This window comes from Cnephaeus nilssonii, assembly GCF_951640355.1.
Source record: "Cnephaeus nilssonii genome assembly, chromosome: 7".
Classification (NCBI taxonomy): Eukaryota; Metazoa; Chordata; class Mammalia; order Chiroptera; family Vespertilionidae; genus Cnephaeus; species Cnephaeus nilssonii.
Window position 1 is genome coordinate 96868737 of NC_137078.1, and position 14269 is coordinate 96883005.

The 14269-nt window shown below is 56.0% G+C and overlaps 1 protein-coding gene across 1 annotated transcript; it reads right to left on the bottom strand.

Annotated features, from left to right (window-relative positions):
- Positions 1-1974: 1974 nt before the first annotated feature.
- AGTRAP (angiotensin II receptor associated protein) lies at positions 1975-12962 on the bottom strand. Its single transcript, XM_079776769.1, has 5 exons — positions 12828-12962; positions 7510-7544; positions 6103-6208; positions 5082-5277; positions 1975-3577 (listed from the first exon to the last, which is right to left on the bottom strand). Exons 1-5 carry the CDS (start codon positions 12852-12854, stop codon positions 3465-3467), a joined length of 477 nt encoding a protein of 158 aa, XP_079632895.1. The 5' UTR covers positions 12855-12962; the 3' UTR covers positions 1975-3464.
- Between the last annotated feature and the right edge of the window lie 1307 nt (positions 12963-14269).

A 14269-nucleotide genomic window follows, 5' to 3' on the forward strand; every position in this document is an offset into this window, starting at 1 on the left:
GAAATTAGCGTCTGCTTTTCTCCCTCCAGTGGACTATGAGCCACTGTCTCTTTTCCACGCTGTATCCACAGCATGTGGAATAGTACCTGGCACACAATATGGGCTCGTATCATTTAATCTGCACCGCAGCCCGAAGAATTAGGTCCTTCCCTTGACAGAAGAGGAAGCTGGAGCTTAAAGGGGCTACCTGCCCAGCCAAGGTCAGTGGCTGCAGGGGGGCCACCTGGGCCGGGGCTTCCTCACCAGGACAACCCCGCTCCCCACCTCTTTCCAAAGGATACTTGAGACAGCTCAATCCACATATCCCTTTCTACCCTCCCCCCCACCCCTCCTCTCTCACACCAGGCCTGGGCTCCCTATCTGCTCCTAACTCCCTTACCACTCTACCCCATCCCTGTCCAGTTAAGGGCAGCAGATAGACAGCTCAGTCCACATATCCCTTTCTAACCGCCCCCCCCCCCCAACCCCTCCTCTTCCCACCAAAAGAACCTGGGTCAGTTTTCCTGTCCTGAACTTGCCCTCCAGAGCATCTGTCTTCCTCGGGCCCTCTCTCACCCAGTTGGGTTGAACCTAGAGGGGCCCTCGGGCAGGCCCAGCTCGGCTAACGATCCAACTAGGTCGGCGCGGGGCAACGTCAGAGAGCGTGCCGCCCAGCGTCCCGCGGCTGCCTCGCTGCCTCCTGGAGGGTGCTCTGGGGTCGGGTTGTCCCAAGTGGCCTCCGTTGTCTGCGCATGCGTGCGCCCGAGGGCGTGGCCAGGGGTCCTCCGCCGAGGGTCCTGCCCCCTGCACCCTCGCTGTGCATCCAGCCGCCAAGCGCGTGACCTCGTGCAAACTTCTCGCACGCGCAAGACCTGTAAGACTGCTGGCCTTCGGGTCCCTCCGAAATTGGCTGGAATCCGCCCTGTCCACTCCGCCCGCCAGGCACTCCACCGGTCAAGCCCTTGTCCCTGCGGTTCCCCACACCACCCTGCCCTGCCCTTCCCTCCCTCCGGCTGGATGGTGCTGTTTCTCCGGTCTCACACCCGCTGGGAGAGGAGGGCGCACCGGGCCAGGGGTCAGAAGACCCGACCAAGATGGGTTCTGCCGCTGTGTGACTGCAGATGGGCCCCGAACTTCTCTGAACCTCAGGGTCCTTATCTGTAAAAGGGGAGTATTGACACCCCCTTTGGCTTGATGTGAATCAGATGTTTTAACAAATGCCGGACAGCCTTTCAGACTCTAAAGCAGACCTTGAAGGTGTGTGTGTGTGTGTGTGTGTGTGTGTGATTACTTCCTTCTTAAGTCTATGCATCGAATAACTCCTCGTAAACCTGCTGGATCGAACCTTTTGGTATTCAGGTCTTGTTCCTCCTTTGCCTTAAAGTCAAATTGTTCTGATACTAATTCAGCTACACCAGCTCCATTGGGGTTATTTGCCTGGTTTAATGTTTGCATCCTTTTACTTTCAGCCTTGCTGTGTCCATATAGTTTAGGTGGGTCTCTTCTGACACAATATGGCTGGAATTAAAAAACAAACAAACATTTACAATTATATGATTATGACATATACAAACCATCTCATTTTTGTGCCTGTTAATGTCAAACTTCATGTGTTGTTTTCTCCTTTCTTGTCTTTTTTGCTCATGTTTTCCCCCCTTACAGATGTCTTGGAACTTACACATCCTATTTCTATTCTTTCAGTGGTTATCCAACACATTTAATTGTACTTAACTTGACAAAGTCTAAAGTTAATCCAGTATTGACCCTCCTTCCAGACCAAAAAAAACAAAAAAACAAACAAGTAAACAAACCAAAAACTGAAGACTTTATAACAACGTTTCTGGTCAACTCCCCCTGAACTATATTATTATTGTCGTGAACGCTAAACCACATTTACTATTTCCTTCATGCTTCCCAGATCTTCCTTATAGAAAAACCTCCTTCTTCCACAAAGGTTCTTTAAACGTTTCAGTCTGGAAGGTCTGTTGGTGATAAACTCATTGTCATTTCTCTAAATGTCTTTGTTTCACCCTCATCCCTGAAAGTTAACCCACGATTATACAACTTCAGGCGGACAGTTATTTTTATCACCACTTTGATGATAACACTCCTGTCTTCAGACGTTTATTGTGGCTGCTGGCAGGTCATCGGTTGCTGGTGTAATGGCCATTCCTTTTCGGATGCTCTCTTTTCTCCCTGGCTGCTTTGGGGATCTCAATGTTTGTGTTTGGTTTCCTGCAGTTTTTCTTCATCCATTCATTCTACCCCATCATAAAGCACTTACTGGGGGAGGGCACTGTTGCAGGTGCTGAAAGGACAGCAGTGCGTGAACGAAGTTCCAGTACAAGGACTCTAAGTGTGGGGGCTGGGCACTAGGCCTTGACCTCTTTGTACTGGGGACAAGCCAGGATGGGCCAGACACCTGGGGCCCAGTAGTCAATGCCCATCCCAGTCAGTGGGGTGGGGCCCAGGCCGAAGGACCCTCAGAGCTTCTGGACAGTATCAGTTCCGGTCAGCCAGGAAGGGGTCACCTGTCGCCTCCTGACCCCACATCATCACGCAACCCCACCAACAACTTAGCTGCTCTCTCAGGAGCCCCTCGGGGCCAGGCACTTCACATTTCGTTTGCATCACCGCCCTCTGGCAGGCATCAGTCCCCGGTCCAGAGACACTGAGGCCAGAGAGGCTAAGTGGCCCAAGGGCACACAGCCAATCAATGACAGAGCAAGACTCAAACCATCCCCCCGAGCCCGCTGATTCAGAGAAGCAGACATCCATCTGCCACACTGAACACAGGCCCCTGGTCGTGAGCCCCTGCCACAGCAGAACAGGCCGCTCAGTCCAGGCGCCCTGGGGGTTCGCAGCAGAAACCTTCCTGGGAATGACAGGTCCAGGCGCCAGCCCTGTTGGGGTATTAAACATGGCTCCACACACATCCAACTACAGAATTCCCCAAACTTTAATGCCATGCCTCTGAGAAGGGAAGCTGGGGGCTGTCGTGGGTCTCAAGTTTAGCTGACACCGCCTGCCTCCAGCCCCGGGATTCCCAGGAGCAAGTGACCAGGTAGTGAGAAGCACAGCACCTCACCCTATACCCACAGACCTCATTCTGCAGAGGGGGGTGGGTAGGGGGGTGGGGGGAAACTCCACAACTTCGGGGAGGCCCAGGGCCGGGGCGTCACTGGCCCATAGAGGCTGGACTCTGCCCGGCTCAGGAGTGACTTGGCCTGGGGCCTGCACAGAGCAGCTAGGGGTGGAGGTGAGGAAAGTGACCACGGTTCCCAGCCTGGGACCAGCGAGGTACTTGGAAGTGGGTGGGGGTCTCGGGGAGCGTGGGACAGCTGTGTGCACAGAGCCATTCAGGCCACACCTGAGATGGGGAATAGGACACGTTCCACATTAGGTCCAAGAGAGGTGGGGGTCCAACCTCCCCTCCAGTTTGTGATTCTGGCCCCTGAGCTGCGGCCAGGGCAGCGGGGCTGGCTTCAGTAGCCTTGGGAGGTGTGACCTTTGCCCTCCACGCCTGCATAAAAGTCTGTGGGGACCTCTGGTGAGTCAATCGTCTGGTAGGCACTGCGCTCATGTGAGGGTCCGGAACCTAGGGGGCGGGGAGGCGGAGAGAAAGCAAAAATGAGGGGTGAGGCTCAGGACATTCCACTGAGTCCAAACCAAGATCCACTCCACCCCCCGCAGGCAGGCCAGAGCTGGCATCCTGGCACCCAGGTCAGCGACAGTGGCCACAGCCCCAGATACCAAGCCTTTCACCATCATGTTCATTCACTCCTCCCATATCCCTAATGGAGCAGGTCTTTTTACTGTCCCCACTTGATAGATGAGGAAACTGAGGGTCAGCGAGATGAACTGACTTGCCTGAGATCACACAGCTCAAAGCTGAGGACCAGGATGCACACGTGGGCGCTGTGTTCCTCTATCCCAGCGGTTCCCCACCTTGCTCATATGGCATCCACACTAACCACTAGAACTCTGTGGCGCACCTAAACAAATATTTTTTGCCAATCTGACAAAAAAAAAAGTATGATTTTGATTCATTCACACTGGATGGCTATTGTGTTGGCTGCTATAATTTCTTTCCCTGACAATCTTAGAGAAAAGAGGTCAGTGCTCCTGACGAAATAGCCAGGTACCGCGTGTTTTAAAAATTCTCGCGGCACACGGGTTGGAAGTCACTGCTCTATCCAGAAGGCCCAGAGCCTGGCCGTTGCAGAGCCCAGAGGCTGGGGCCGGGGGTGCGAGGCAGGCGACGGGGCTCTCAGTGCCCACACTCCACACTCCCATCCCCACGCTGCTCATTTGTCCTATGATCCTGAACAAGGGCCTCGGTTTCCCCATCTGTCCAATGGGAGGAATGTTACTGGCTCCCCTCACCCCAGGGCAGGCCCAGGCAGGGCAGACCACAGGCCACTCCTGCCTGCCCTTGGCCCCACTGCTCCAGCAGGCAGGTCACGGGTCACCTTCGGCCTCTCTCAGGAGTGACCGGTAGGAAACCTCACCCATCTCTCCCCACTTCTGAGAGAGAGAGAAAGGAACTGAGAACGTGTGGGAAAGATCAGGACAATGGTCGGCCACCACGAGGAGGGGTGGAACCAGGTGAGGCCGTGCAGGGCTGGCTGAGGGAGAGGGCCGGGAGGCAGGGTCAGCCCTGCAGGTGAGCGCTGCCTTCGGCTGAGGATCCCTGGCCCATGCCGGACCATCTCTCCCTTGGCCGCCCAGATCCCAGGAGACAGGAGAAGGGGGCTCCAGTGATGGGGCTGGTGGGAGCTGAGAACAGAGGGTGGCCCTGCAGGTGGCTCGAGTCTCAGGCTGCAGACTGCCCAGAGCTTCCCGCGGAACCGGATCACTCCCCCAGCTGTATCCGGTGTTTGGGCTCAGAGGGAGTCCTGGCTGCTGCCCCCAACTCTGCCTCTAGCCCGATGGCAGGGCAAGGTCACCCCAGGCTGGGACAGCTGTGTGCACAGAGCCATGCAGGCCACACCTGAGATGGGGAATAGGACACGTTCCACATGAGGTCCATTAGGGCTGTCTTCAGTACCCTTAGGGGCAGGGGCTGCGGGGGAGACGTGGTGACCTGGCAGGGTGCTCACCGGGGTAGATGAGGATCCCGCCCCCGCGCTGCAGGTACATCTGGTAGACCAGGAAGCAGGAGAAGGGCTTGAGGAGCAGGCTGAGGATGGCCATGCCGGCGCCGAAGCGCCCTGTGTCCAAGAGGCCGACCCGCGGGTAGAAGATGCTGATGTGGATGATGTCCAGGAGGATGGTGAGCATCAAGCTGCCCAGAAACTGCAAGACAGGCCAGCACGGAGCCCGGGCGTGACCACGTGGCATCAGAGTTCATGAGCTCACTGCCTCCCCGTCCCGCCCGTCTCGTGTAACCAGGCCGGAAGCTGCAGTGGAGCCCTACTGTGACCTCAGGGGTTGCTGGAAAACAGGCCCAGCAAGCAGGCAGGACCCTGTGGATGAGATGCCCGACGGGACTGCAGAGTAGAGCGGGGACTCGGGGAGGTCCCTGAGGTCCAGCCCCAGCCTGCCAGCCCCACCCAAGCCCCCGCCCATCTCCTGTCATCCTTGAGGCCATGACAAGGTACAAGACTTGGTTCTAGAACCTCTGAGATGGAAGGCACCTCAGAGTTCACCCACTCTGTCTCCACCACCAAGGCAATCCCTTCTCTGTCATCCTGAGAGGCCCCAGCCACCACCCTTCAGAGCTTAGTGGGTGCTGAGAAGCCCCCTGCCCCCAGGGAGAGCTTAACTGGGCTGTATCCACTTTGACCTCACAAAGTAGACGAGTTCCCTCTTTGCTGGTCTCCTCCTAAAAGGGGGTCCTGGCGGGGTGGGGGGTGGGGGGTCTTGAGTACGTGTTCCACTGCCCTCGGGGTGTGGCCAGCCTGGGGCACTGGTGGGACCCCGCCCCATGCCTTTCTGCGGGAAGACAATGAGCCGGGCAGGCGGAGAAGCAGGCCAGGCTAGCAAACACACGCGGGCTGCAGCCTGGCTTTAGAAAATGGGAAACAGGAACTTGCAGAAGACTGGAACAGGTGCAGGGAAGACGGAGCAGGGGCCACGGATCATCCTGAAGCCAGGCCCAGGGCTGCTTCCCCAGCTCACCATGCTTATCGCGTCGAGGGAATCCCGCTGAGCAACGGCCCACACGCCCACGGCCAGGACGGTGAAGTTGGCCCAGGCATAGGGGCCCCCGAACACGAGGCAGCCCCTGTGGGAAGATGGATCTGAGTCAGGTTAGCCGGTGACTGCCCCACAGGTGCCCACGCCTCCCACAGGTTACCCCCCTGGAGCACCAGGGTCTCAGGGACCCTCGGGAGAAGAGGCCGCCGTCGGCCAGGCCTCTTGTGCCCCAGCTGTGAGCCAGGAACGTCAACCAATCCCATCGGCTCTGCTTCCCAAATGGCTCCCTCCAGGTCCAAACCACCATCCTCTCCTGCCCGGACGCACCAGCTGGCCTCCCACAGGTCCTTCCACTCCTGCCCGCTCCGGACCATTCTCTAAATAGCAACCAGTCAAGTTCATCTGGTGAGATCTCCTCCGCTCAGAGTCCTACTAGTTTTCTGTCCCACTTGAAATAAGAGACTCTCTCCCATGGCCAAGGGGCCTAGTGGGAGCCCCTGGTGACACCTGTGCCTACCTCTCCCCTGAACACCTGGCCCCTTTGTGTCATTTCAGACTCAGCTCAAATGTTAACCAAGACTCCTTCCCTGACCGCCCAATTTTGAAGGCCACTATCTAATACAATGCCCACCCTATTTTATTTCTTAGGGTATTGCTACTAACTGACGTTTACTTATTGTCAACCCAATGAAAATACTATTGAACACAGAGCCCTTACTAGTATCTGGCACATTTCTAAATGCTTGAAATGAACTCGTTTATGTGCATTTGTGTTAACAACTCAGGGAAGGAGGCACTATTATTATCCTCATTTTACAGGTGAGGAAGCTGAGGCACAGAGAGGTCAAGTAACCTGCCCGAGATCCCACAGCTGCTAAGTGGTGGCGCTGGGATTTGAACCCAGGCAATCTGGCTCAAGAGGCCATGCTCTTATTTGCCATTCTCACTGGACCTCCACTGCCCCAGCGCGCAGTGGGGCGCTTCACACCCTTAAACAACAAACCCTAAAGTGCACCATCGCGAAAACTGGTCAAGGCAGTTCAGTGTAGACTGCAACAAGGCTCCACCGTCTTTGAGTAAGTAATCTCATCCTGGGGTTTTAGGAGAGCAAGTGCTGGGGCCGGAGCCCAGGCTCACAGCTCCGGAGCTAGAGGAGTGTGGCTGAGAAATCTGTATTTGACCTCGCTACCCTGGACGAGGGCTCGGAGCTCCTAGGAGGCAGTGATGGCCAAGGCCTCTGCCTGCCCCTCCAACATCCCTGGGACGTGGGCAGCTTGCCGACAATCTTCTTGACAAAGGTGCTGTTTAGTCTTGGGACTGGCTGGGACACAGGAGACATGTGGACCCACATCCCAGGAGGCAGGTGGACACACCTGTGGAGTCACTTACCAGGTCGTCAGCACCCAGTGAACCAGGATGATCACCTGTGGCACAAAGAGGAGGAGGGGGGAGATCTGTGAGTGTGACCACCATGGGGAGCAGGGGGTGGGGGAGCTTGTGGAGCCAGAAAACCCAGGAGGCCACTGCCTGGCCCCTAAGAAGACTACACAGATGTCTGCAATGGCGAGTGAACTGGTGATGGAGGAGGAGGGCCAGGCCAGGCAGGGGGCGCTGCCACTGCACTCCGCCCCATTCCCTCGGGGCAGCTGACCCCCACACCCCTTCCTGCTTCCAGGGGCTGGAGGCTCCTTTGGGGAACCGGGAATCTGCTCTGGAATGGAGGACACCTTGATGGGAATGGTCAGATGGTGGGGAGGCGCTCAAAGAGGCTGATTTCTTGGGACTCTAGAGCTGGGGTGCTGTGTGGGGCAGGAGTGGGGGCACAGCTGGGGGGCAGGGGCCCTGGAGTGTGGATTTCATTCCACATGAGGAAGCCACAGGAGGCTCTTCTGCAAGGAAGCACCTTGGTATGATTTATGCTCAGGGGAAAAAACCCCTCTGGCTTTTTTGTAACATTCCACCCTTTTTTATTGCCCCATATGTCCTTAAAGGAACAGCCCCCTTGACTGGAACTGGCCTCCACTGCTGGTCATCGAAAGGGAACTGAGAAGAAGCCGCTGTGCCTGGGGTACAAGATAAGAGGAGAGCTGGGGAGGGACGTCTGCTGGGGTTGGGCAGGGCTGGTCTTGGGGGTGGGGGTGGATTCTGATCTTTATCCTAAGAGCCAGCCACTGCCCCCTCTGTTCTGCAGGAACCCCTGCCCACAGGGGAGAGATCTGCCCAAGGCCACACTGACCGGCCACAGCGGCCCTGGTGTCTGCCTTCCGGACTAAGAGGAGGCGCGGAGGAGAGGCACAGGGACAGTCCCAGCACTACCGTGGCCCCGAGAACCAGCACCTGACCCTCCCCACCATGGGTTTCCATCTCAGAACCGGTTTCCTTTCCCAGGGCTCTGGCTCCGACACCCAGACTGTGCGCACCCAGGTCTGCACCAAAGGGCCGCGCAGAGCCCGGCTTTCCGGTGAGAGGAAAGGCTGAGCCCAGGAGGGCCGTGGTCCACAGGGAAGCGTGTGGGGAAGTCGCTCTGTGACATAAAGGCTTTTCCCAGAGACGGAGGGGCCTGGGAGACGGAGGGCGAATCTGGCTGAGGTTTAAAACGATGCCGTCTCTTTGGGGAAGAAAAGGGCGTACCCTGGAAATGCTGCACATCCTCAAAACACATCCGGCCCCTTCCGTGTGACAGCACTCCTGTTTCATAAATATATTTTTTTTTTCTGTTTCATAAATATTTAAGAAGCTTAGCACGACCTGATCGCTTCGCTTAAGCCCCTGGGAAAAGAAGCCCACCGAAGAGCAAGCCTCCCCTGCCTCGGTTTCCCCAGCTTTGCAACGGGAGGGCACACCCACCAGGCCTATGTCCAGGAACGCTCCCTAAGAAACCTGGCTGGCCGGCCCTGCCTTCTCCACTGTTCCCCTGGAGAACAGTGACTCATCTCAGCGCAGAAGAACTGTCCGCAGGCTCGGGGGAGGTTCCCGGTAACAGGGGCCACCTGGGGTTCTCGGGTGCGGCCAGGCCACGGAGAACGGGGAGGGAGGCGCCGAGGCCTGAGGATGTGCCTGGGCAGCCGGGCCGCTCCTGGCTGGGCAAGAGGAAAGGAAGACCCGAGCTCTCCTTCATAGGGGGGGACTCTTCACACAGTGCTCGGCCAAGGGCAGCTGCCCAGCTCGTGTCCAGATGTGTCAGAAGATCGGGCAAGAAAGGGTCCAAGAACCAAGGTAGCAGGGCGGCGTAGGATGCTGGATTAGGAATAAGACACCAGGGTTCTGGTCCGGGGACCGGGTCCCTTGGTGTCTGTGAAATGGAGGCAATGCCCATCACCCATATGTCCCGTGCGGGTGCCTCAACCGCGGAGTCAGGCATCTGGACGGTCCCTGGGTGTATCCGCTTAATAAGCAGAGGTACCCGGGTGGGACAGGCATCCTGCAACAGCCTTAACAAGAGCAACTCCTGCTCCGGAGGAGGATGTGCCCACCACGTGTCCACACTGCCCCCAACACTTGGCCCATGGCATCCTTGCAACTACCTGGGGGAGAGTATTAATCCTGTTTTACTTACGAAGAAACCGAGGCTGTGAGAGAGGACGTGAATTGGACCAGAACAGAACACGCATCAACAAGACAGCCCAGATGCAAATCTCAGAACTGGTTTATCCGTTCCGAGTTTTTATGCCAATAAAAATAGAATGCCACACCCCCTCCTGGACCACTGGCTCCTCCTCTTATCACCCTAGAAGATAGGGTTTATTTTTGTCCTCTTTTGACAGCGAGGAAACGGATCCTCGGGGAGGTTAAGGAACCTGCTCAAGGCCACGCGACTAGAAGTAGCAAAGCCTGGCCCTGAATGCAGGTTTGGCCTCAAGGCCTGTCGACATTGTCAGGACCAGGAAGAGCAAGGGCAGGGCGGGTGGAAATGGGGTTCAGGGGTTCAGCCCGGGAGAGGGAAGGCTGCGGGGACACCAAGGAGTTATGAGGACCTGGCCTTGGACCCTTTGTTTGCCGCTAGAGCCCATGGGGGCGAGAGTGGGGGTGGAGAACTCCCCAGACAGGTGTGGACAGACCTCAGATCAGCATATAGATCAATATATGGAATATATTCCCACCAGTCCCGTGCCAGCACGACCGGTTACGTGAGGTAGTGCGACCCCCGAGGGTGGCTGAGGCTCAGGGACACCCGTCAGGGCTGCCCTCGAGGGGAGACAGAACCAGGCAGTGGCTAACTGTGTGGAGCCAAATATGTGGGCCAGATCCTGGCTCCATGACGCAGAAGCTGTGTGACCGTGGGCAAATCACCTGCCCTCGCAGAACTGCTGCTTGCTCCTCCGTATAATAGGGCCAACATGCCTGTTTCATAGGGTCGCTGTGTGGATCTAGCGGTACAGGGAGGTGGAGAGGCTTATGAAACACTTAACACAGTGCCTGCCAGGTGGTCAGCCCTTGATACCCAGCTGTCCTGAATTCTTAGCCCTCATTCGACACGACCCTCCACCCCTTCCCAAGGGCCTCTTTCAACAGGGACTCAAGAACCCAAGTCTAGTCCTTCCCAGGCTCGTCTCAACGTCACTCCTCCAGCGCAGGACCTGCCTCACGATAGGGCTCAAGTTAGGGCCTGTCCTTTGTGCAAAGGGCCTGGGGCGACTATTTCTTCTCATCTGGCACCACTGCCCACTCAGCCGGGGCACAAGCAGGCAACTGGCCAATGAAGAAGTGGGGAGGGAGGGGAGGGGCACAGGGGTGCATTTCCCAGCTCCCCCGGGGCCCTGATCTCAGGACATCTGAGTGGCCGGTGAACCAGGAATCAACAGCTGCCCTCCGTAGGGTGGCCAGACTTAACAACAAGAACACAGAACACCCAGCTAATTTTTAATTTCGGGTCATGCATGTTTTGTTAGTATGTCCCAAATATTGCGTGGGACATACTTATGCTAAAAAATTACTCACTGTTGATCGGAAATTCAAATTCGGCTGGATGGCCTGTATGCCACCTGGCAACCCCAGCCCCTCAGGGCCTCCCAGCACTTACTGGTCTCTGACTAGTAGCAGCGAAGATGCTTAGAGACAGAGGGTCTTACTTCCCACGTCAAGGGAAGGACCAGCTGTTTCATTCTGGGCACCGGAAGCTCACACCTGTGGCGGTGCTTGGCTGTCCGGCCCATAAAGTTGCTCAAAAAACAGCCCCTGATGAACCTAAACCGTCAAGGCAGAAGTGAGCCCCAACGTACTGACCGGGGGCCAGGAAAGGACAGCTTTGAAGTCCGACCCGGTGGGTTCAGATCCTGACTCTGCCACCTAATCCCTGTGGGACCTCGGCGAGTTATTGGCCTGATCTGAGCCAAAGTTTCTTCATCCGTAAAAAGAGGACAGTATCGGCTTTCTCGGGAGGCTGCTGTGATTCAATAAATAACCTGGCATACCACAGATGCCCCTTTCGACTCCTGCACCTCTGCCCATCACCTCATTTTCCCTTCGCGTTATTTTAGGCAAAGCTCTAATCAGAGGAAAGGCGGCTGGCATTAACCCCACACTGTCTGAGACAGAATGAGAATGGATACCAACAAACCCCAGTTGCCCTGAAGTAGATTTCTTCCCGGCGAACACGTGACTCCGAGCCCACTACCCTCGCTCCAGCCCCTCTCCAGGCAGCTGCAGACTGGAAGCTTGGGGAGGTTTGCCCCAGCGAGTGTGATGGCGAAAACTGCCTGTTCTAAGTCATGGCTCAGACCTCGTCTCAGAACCCAAATACGGACGACGTGTTTGTTATTTTGTAGTCATTTATCGCCTGGGTTTGGTCCCCTGAGTACCAGGTAACACTGGCTGCTAAATGCTTTGTCATGTGTGAATATTCCTGAATAAAGTCTCAAAGGAGACAGCAGAGAGATGCAAAATGGCAACTTTGGTCCAAGGTTCACAGCCTCCGGATCAAAGCTCCGGGCTCGGGCCCTTTGTCGCAAATACAACCAAGCAGGGGTGGGTGGAGGGGGGCGGGGGTGGAGAAAAAGAAGAACAGCCTAGGGCGCCCTGGGGAGCGGAGGAGGCGGCTCAGGAAGTGAGGACACCCCAGGAAGCCCAGCAGTGTTTTTACTAAGTGTACAAAGTTGGGGTTTTCTGCTTTTAAGCAACTTCGACTGGAGTTCGTGTTTCTTAGGAAATTAAGGTCGCAGGGTTTACATAGCTTTGAAAAACGACTTGTCTGGGAAGTCTAATTTTCTTAGCCTGACTTAGCAAACAAACGAGGCTATCAGGCGGTACCGGGAGGCCAGGTAAAAGGTCTGGTCGCCCTCTCCGTGCAGGGGGGTGTCCCGCTTCAACCCCCGCTCCCGCCCCAGGGCTCAGTGAGCCCCTCCCCCGCGCCTTCCTCCTCCTCCAGGGGAATTCTGGGCGTGCAGGCCAAAGCGATCCTCTGGGGCTGGGCGCTGGGCCTTTTTCTGAACCCCAATCCCTGCCAAGGTTTGTCTGCCCGCCTCCTTCTCACCTGGCGTCTGTACCTTCTCTTTCTTCCCCCACCCCACCTCTGTCTCAAACTCCTGGCCCTCTCACCTCTAAAATCCTACTTTTTTAAAAAGCAAACGAGGGCCCTGGCTGGCTGGCTCAGTTGGTTGCAGTGTCCTCCCATAAACTAAAAAGCAAACGCCCCCCAACACTCGGGAGACCCGCCCCGCGCCCGCGTGCCCGCGGCGTGGGCACCCCCGCCCCGCCCCGCCCGTCGCCACCTTCAGGTTCACGGCGGGCTGATCCATCCCGACCTAGGCTGAAGGCACCGGCGCGGCGGCCGTGGAGGCTCCAGACCTACGAACTCCGGACGAAAACTTGCCAGTCCCGCCCAGCCCGCTCCCCGGGCTCCAACCCCCGCTCAACTCCCGGCCACGTGAGTCGAGTCACGTGACCGCTGTCCGGTTGCTAGGAGATGGCGTCGGGCTGCAAGTGCGTCCTCCGGGCTCCCGCCACTCAGCTCCCCAGGGTGCCCTAGGCTGTTCTCCAGACGGCTGGAGAACCCCAGGATTTGTCACAAAGGGGCGCAGTGTTGCCTGGTTAATATCCCAGGAAGTGGACTGATAGGACCACCTGCAGCCGGGAGAGCTTGGGGGGGATGTCCAGGTGCAAACTGCAGATGTGCAACAGCTGGTGTCTCATTTCTTAGCGCATCCTCTCTCCTTCCTACTCCCCGATGCTAAAGTGGAGACGTTTATAGGACCTACCTCCTAGGATCTAAATGAACGAATTCATGTTGTTAAAGAAACATTATTTTGACACTTGTTAAAATGGTAAGGAAGACTTTATTCAAGACTTTTGCAATAGGAATATTGGAAGAGAAGAGAGAAATCAAGCTTAATTATGAAGACAGCAAGGACAGCCCTAGCCGGTTTGGCTCAGTGGATAGAGCGTCGGCCTGCGGAATGAAGGGTCCTGGGTTCGATCTTGGTCAAGGGCACATACCCGGGTTGGGGGCTTGATCCCCAGTAGGGGTCGTGCAGGAGGCAACCAATCAATGATTCACGATCATCATTGATATTTCTATTTCTCTCTTCCTCTCTGAAATCAATATATATATATATATATATATATATATATATATATATATATATATATATATATATATTTAAAAGACAGCAAGGACAAATGGGGTTTTATAGCCAAGCAGCAGAGTGGTAGGTGGGGGGTGGCGGTGTAGGAGACAATGGATGGAAAATTACCAAGAGGAGATGTCAAGGGTAGGTGGGATTATGCTAAACTGACCTAGCAGGATTTCTGCTAAAGGCAGGTCAAGGGCTTAGACATCAAAAGTGCCAGGATTGGGAGAAGGGGGAGAGAGGAGGGGAGGGGAAGGAGGAGGACTTGATCAGATACAGATACTGAAGTGATCAGCTATCAAAGTCAGGATTCTCGCTAAAACAGGCATATGCAGGCCCAGCAAGAACAGGACAGACACAGGGCCAGGCTGAGGCCCAGTCAAGGAGAGGAGCCTACTAAAGTTTGGTCAAGGATAGAGTTTTTGTCCGGGTCCAGTGCCTGGCACTTAGTAAATGAACTGTACATATCAGATATTGTTATTATCAATACCCACGGGGCCAATGGTTGGTGCCCACTTGAGTCAAGAAATATTCTCCATGCAACCCAGATCCTAGAGGTGTTGAACCCAAGCCTGTAGGTCCAG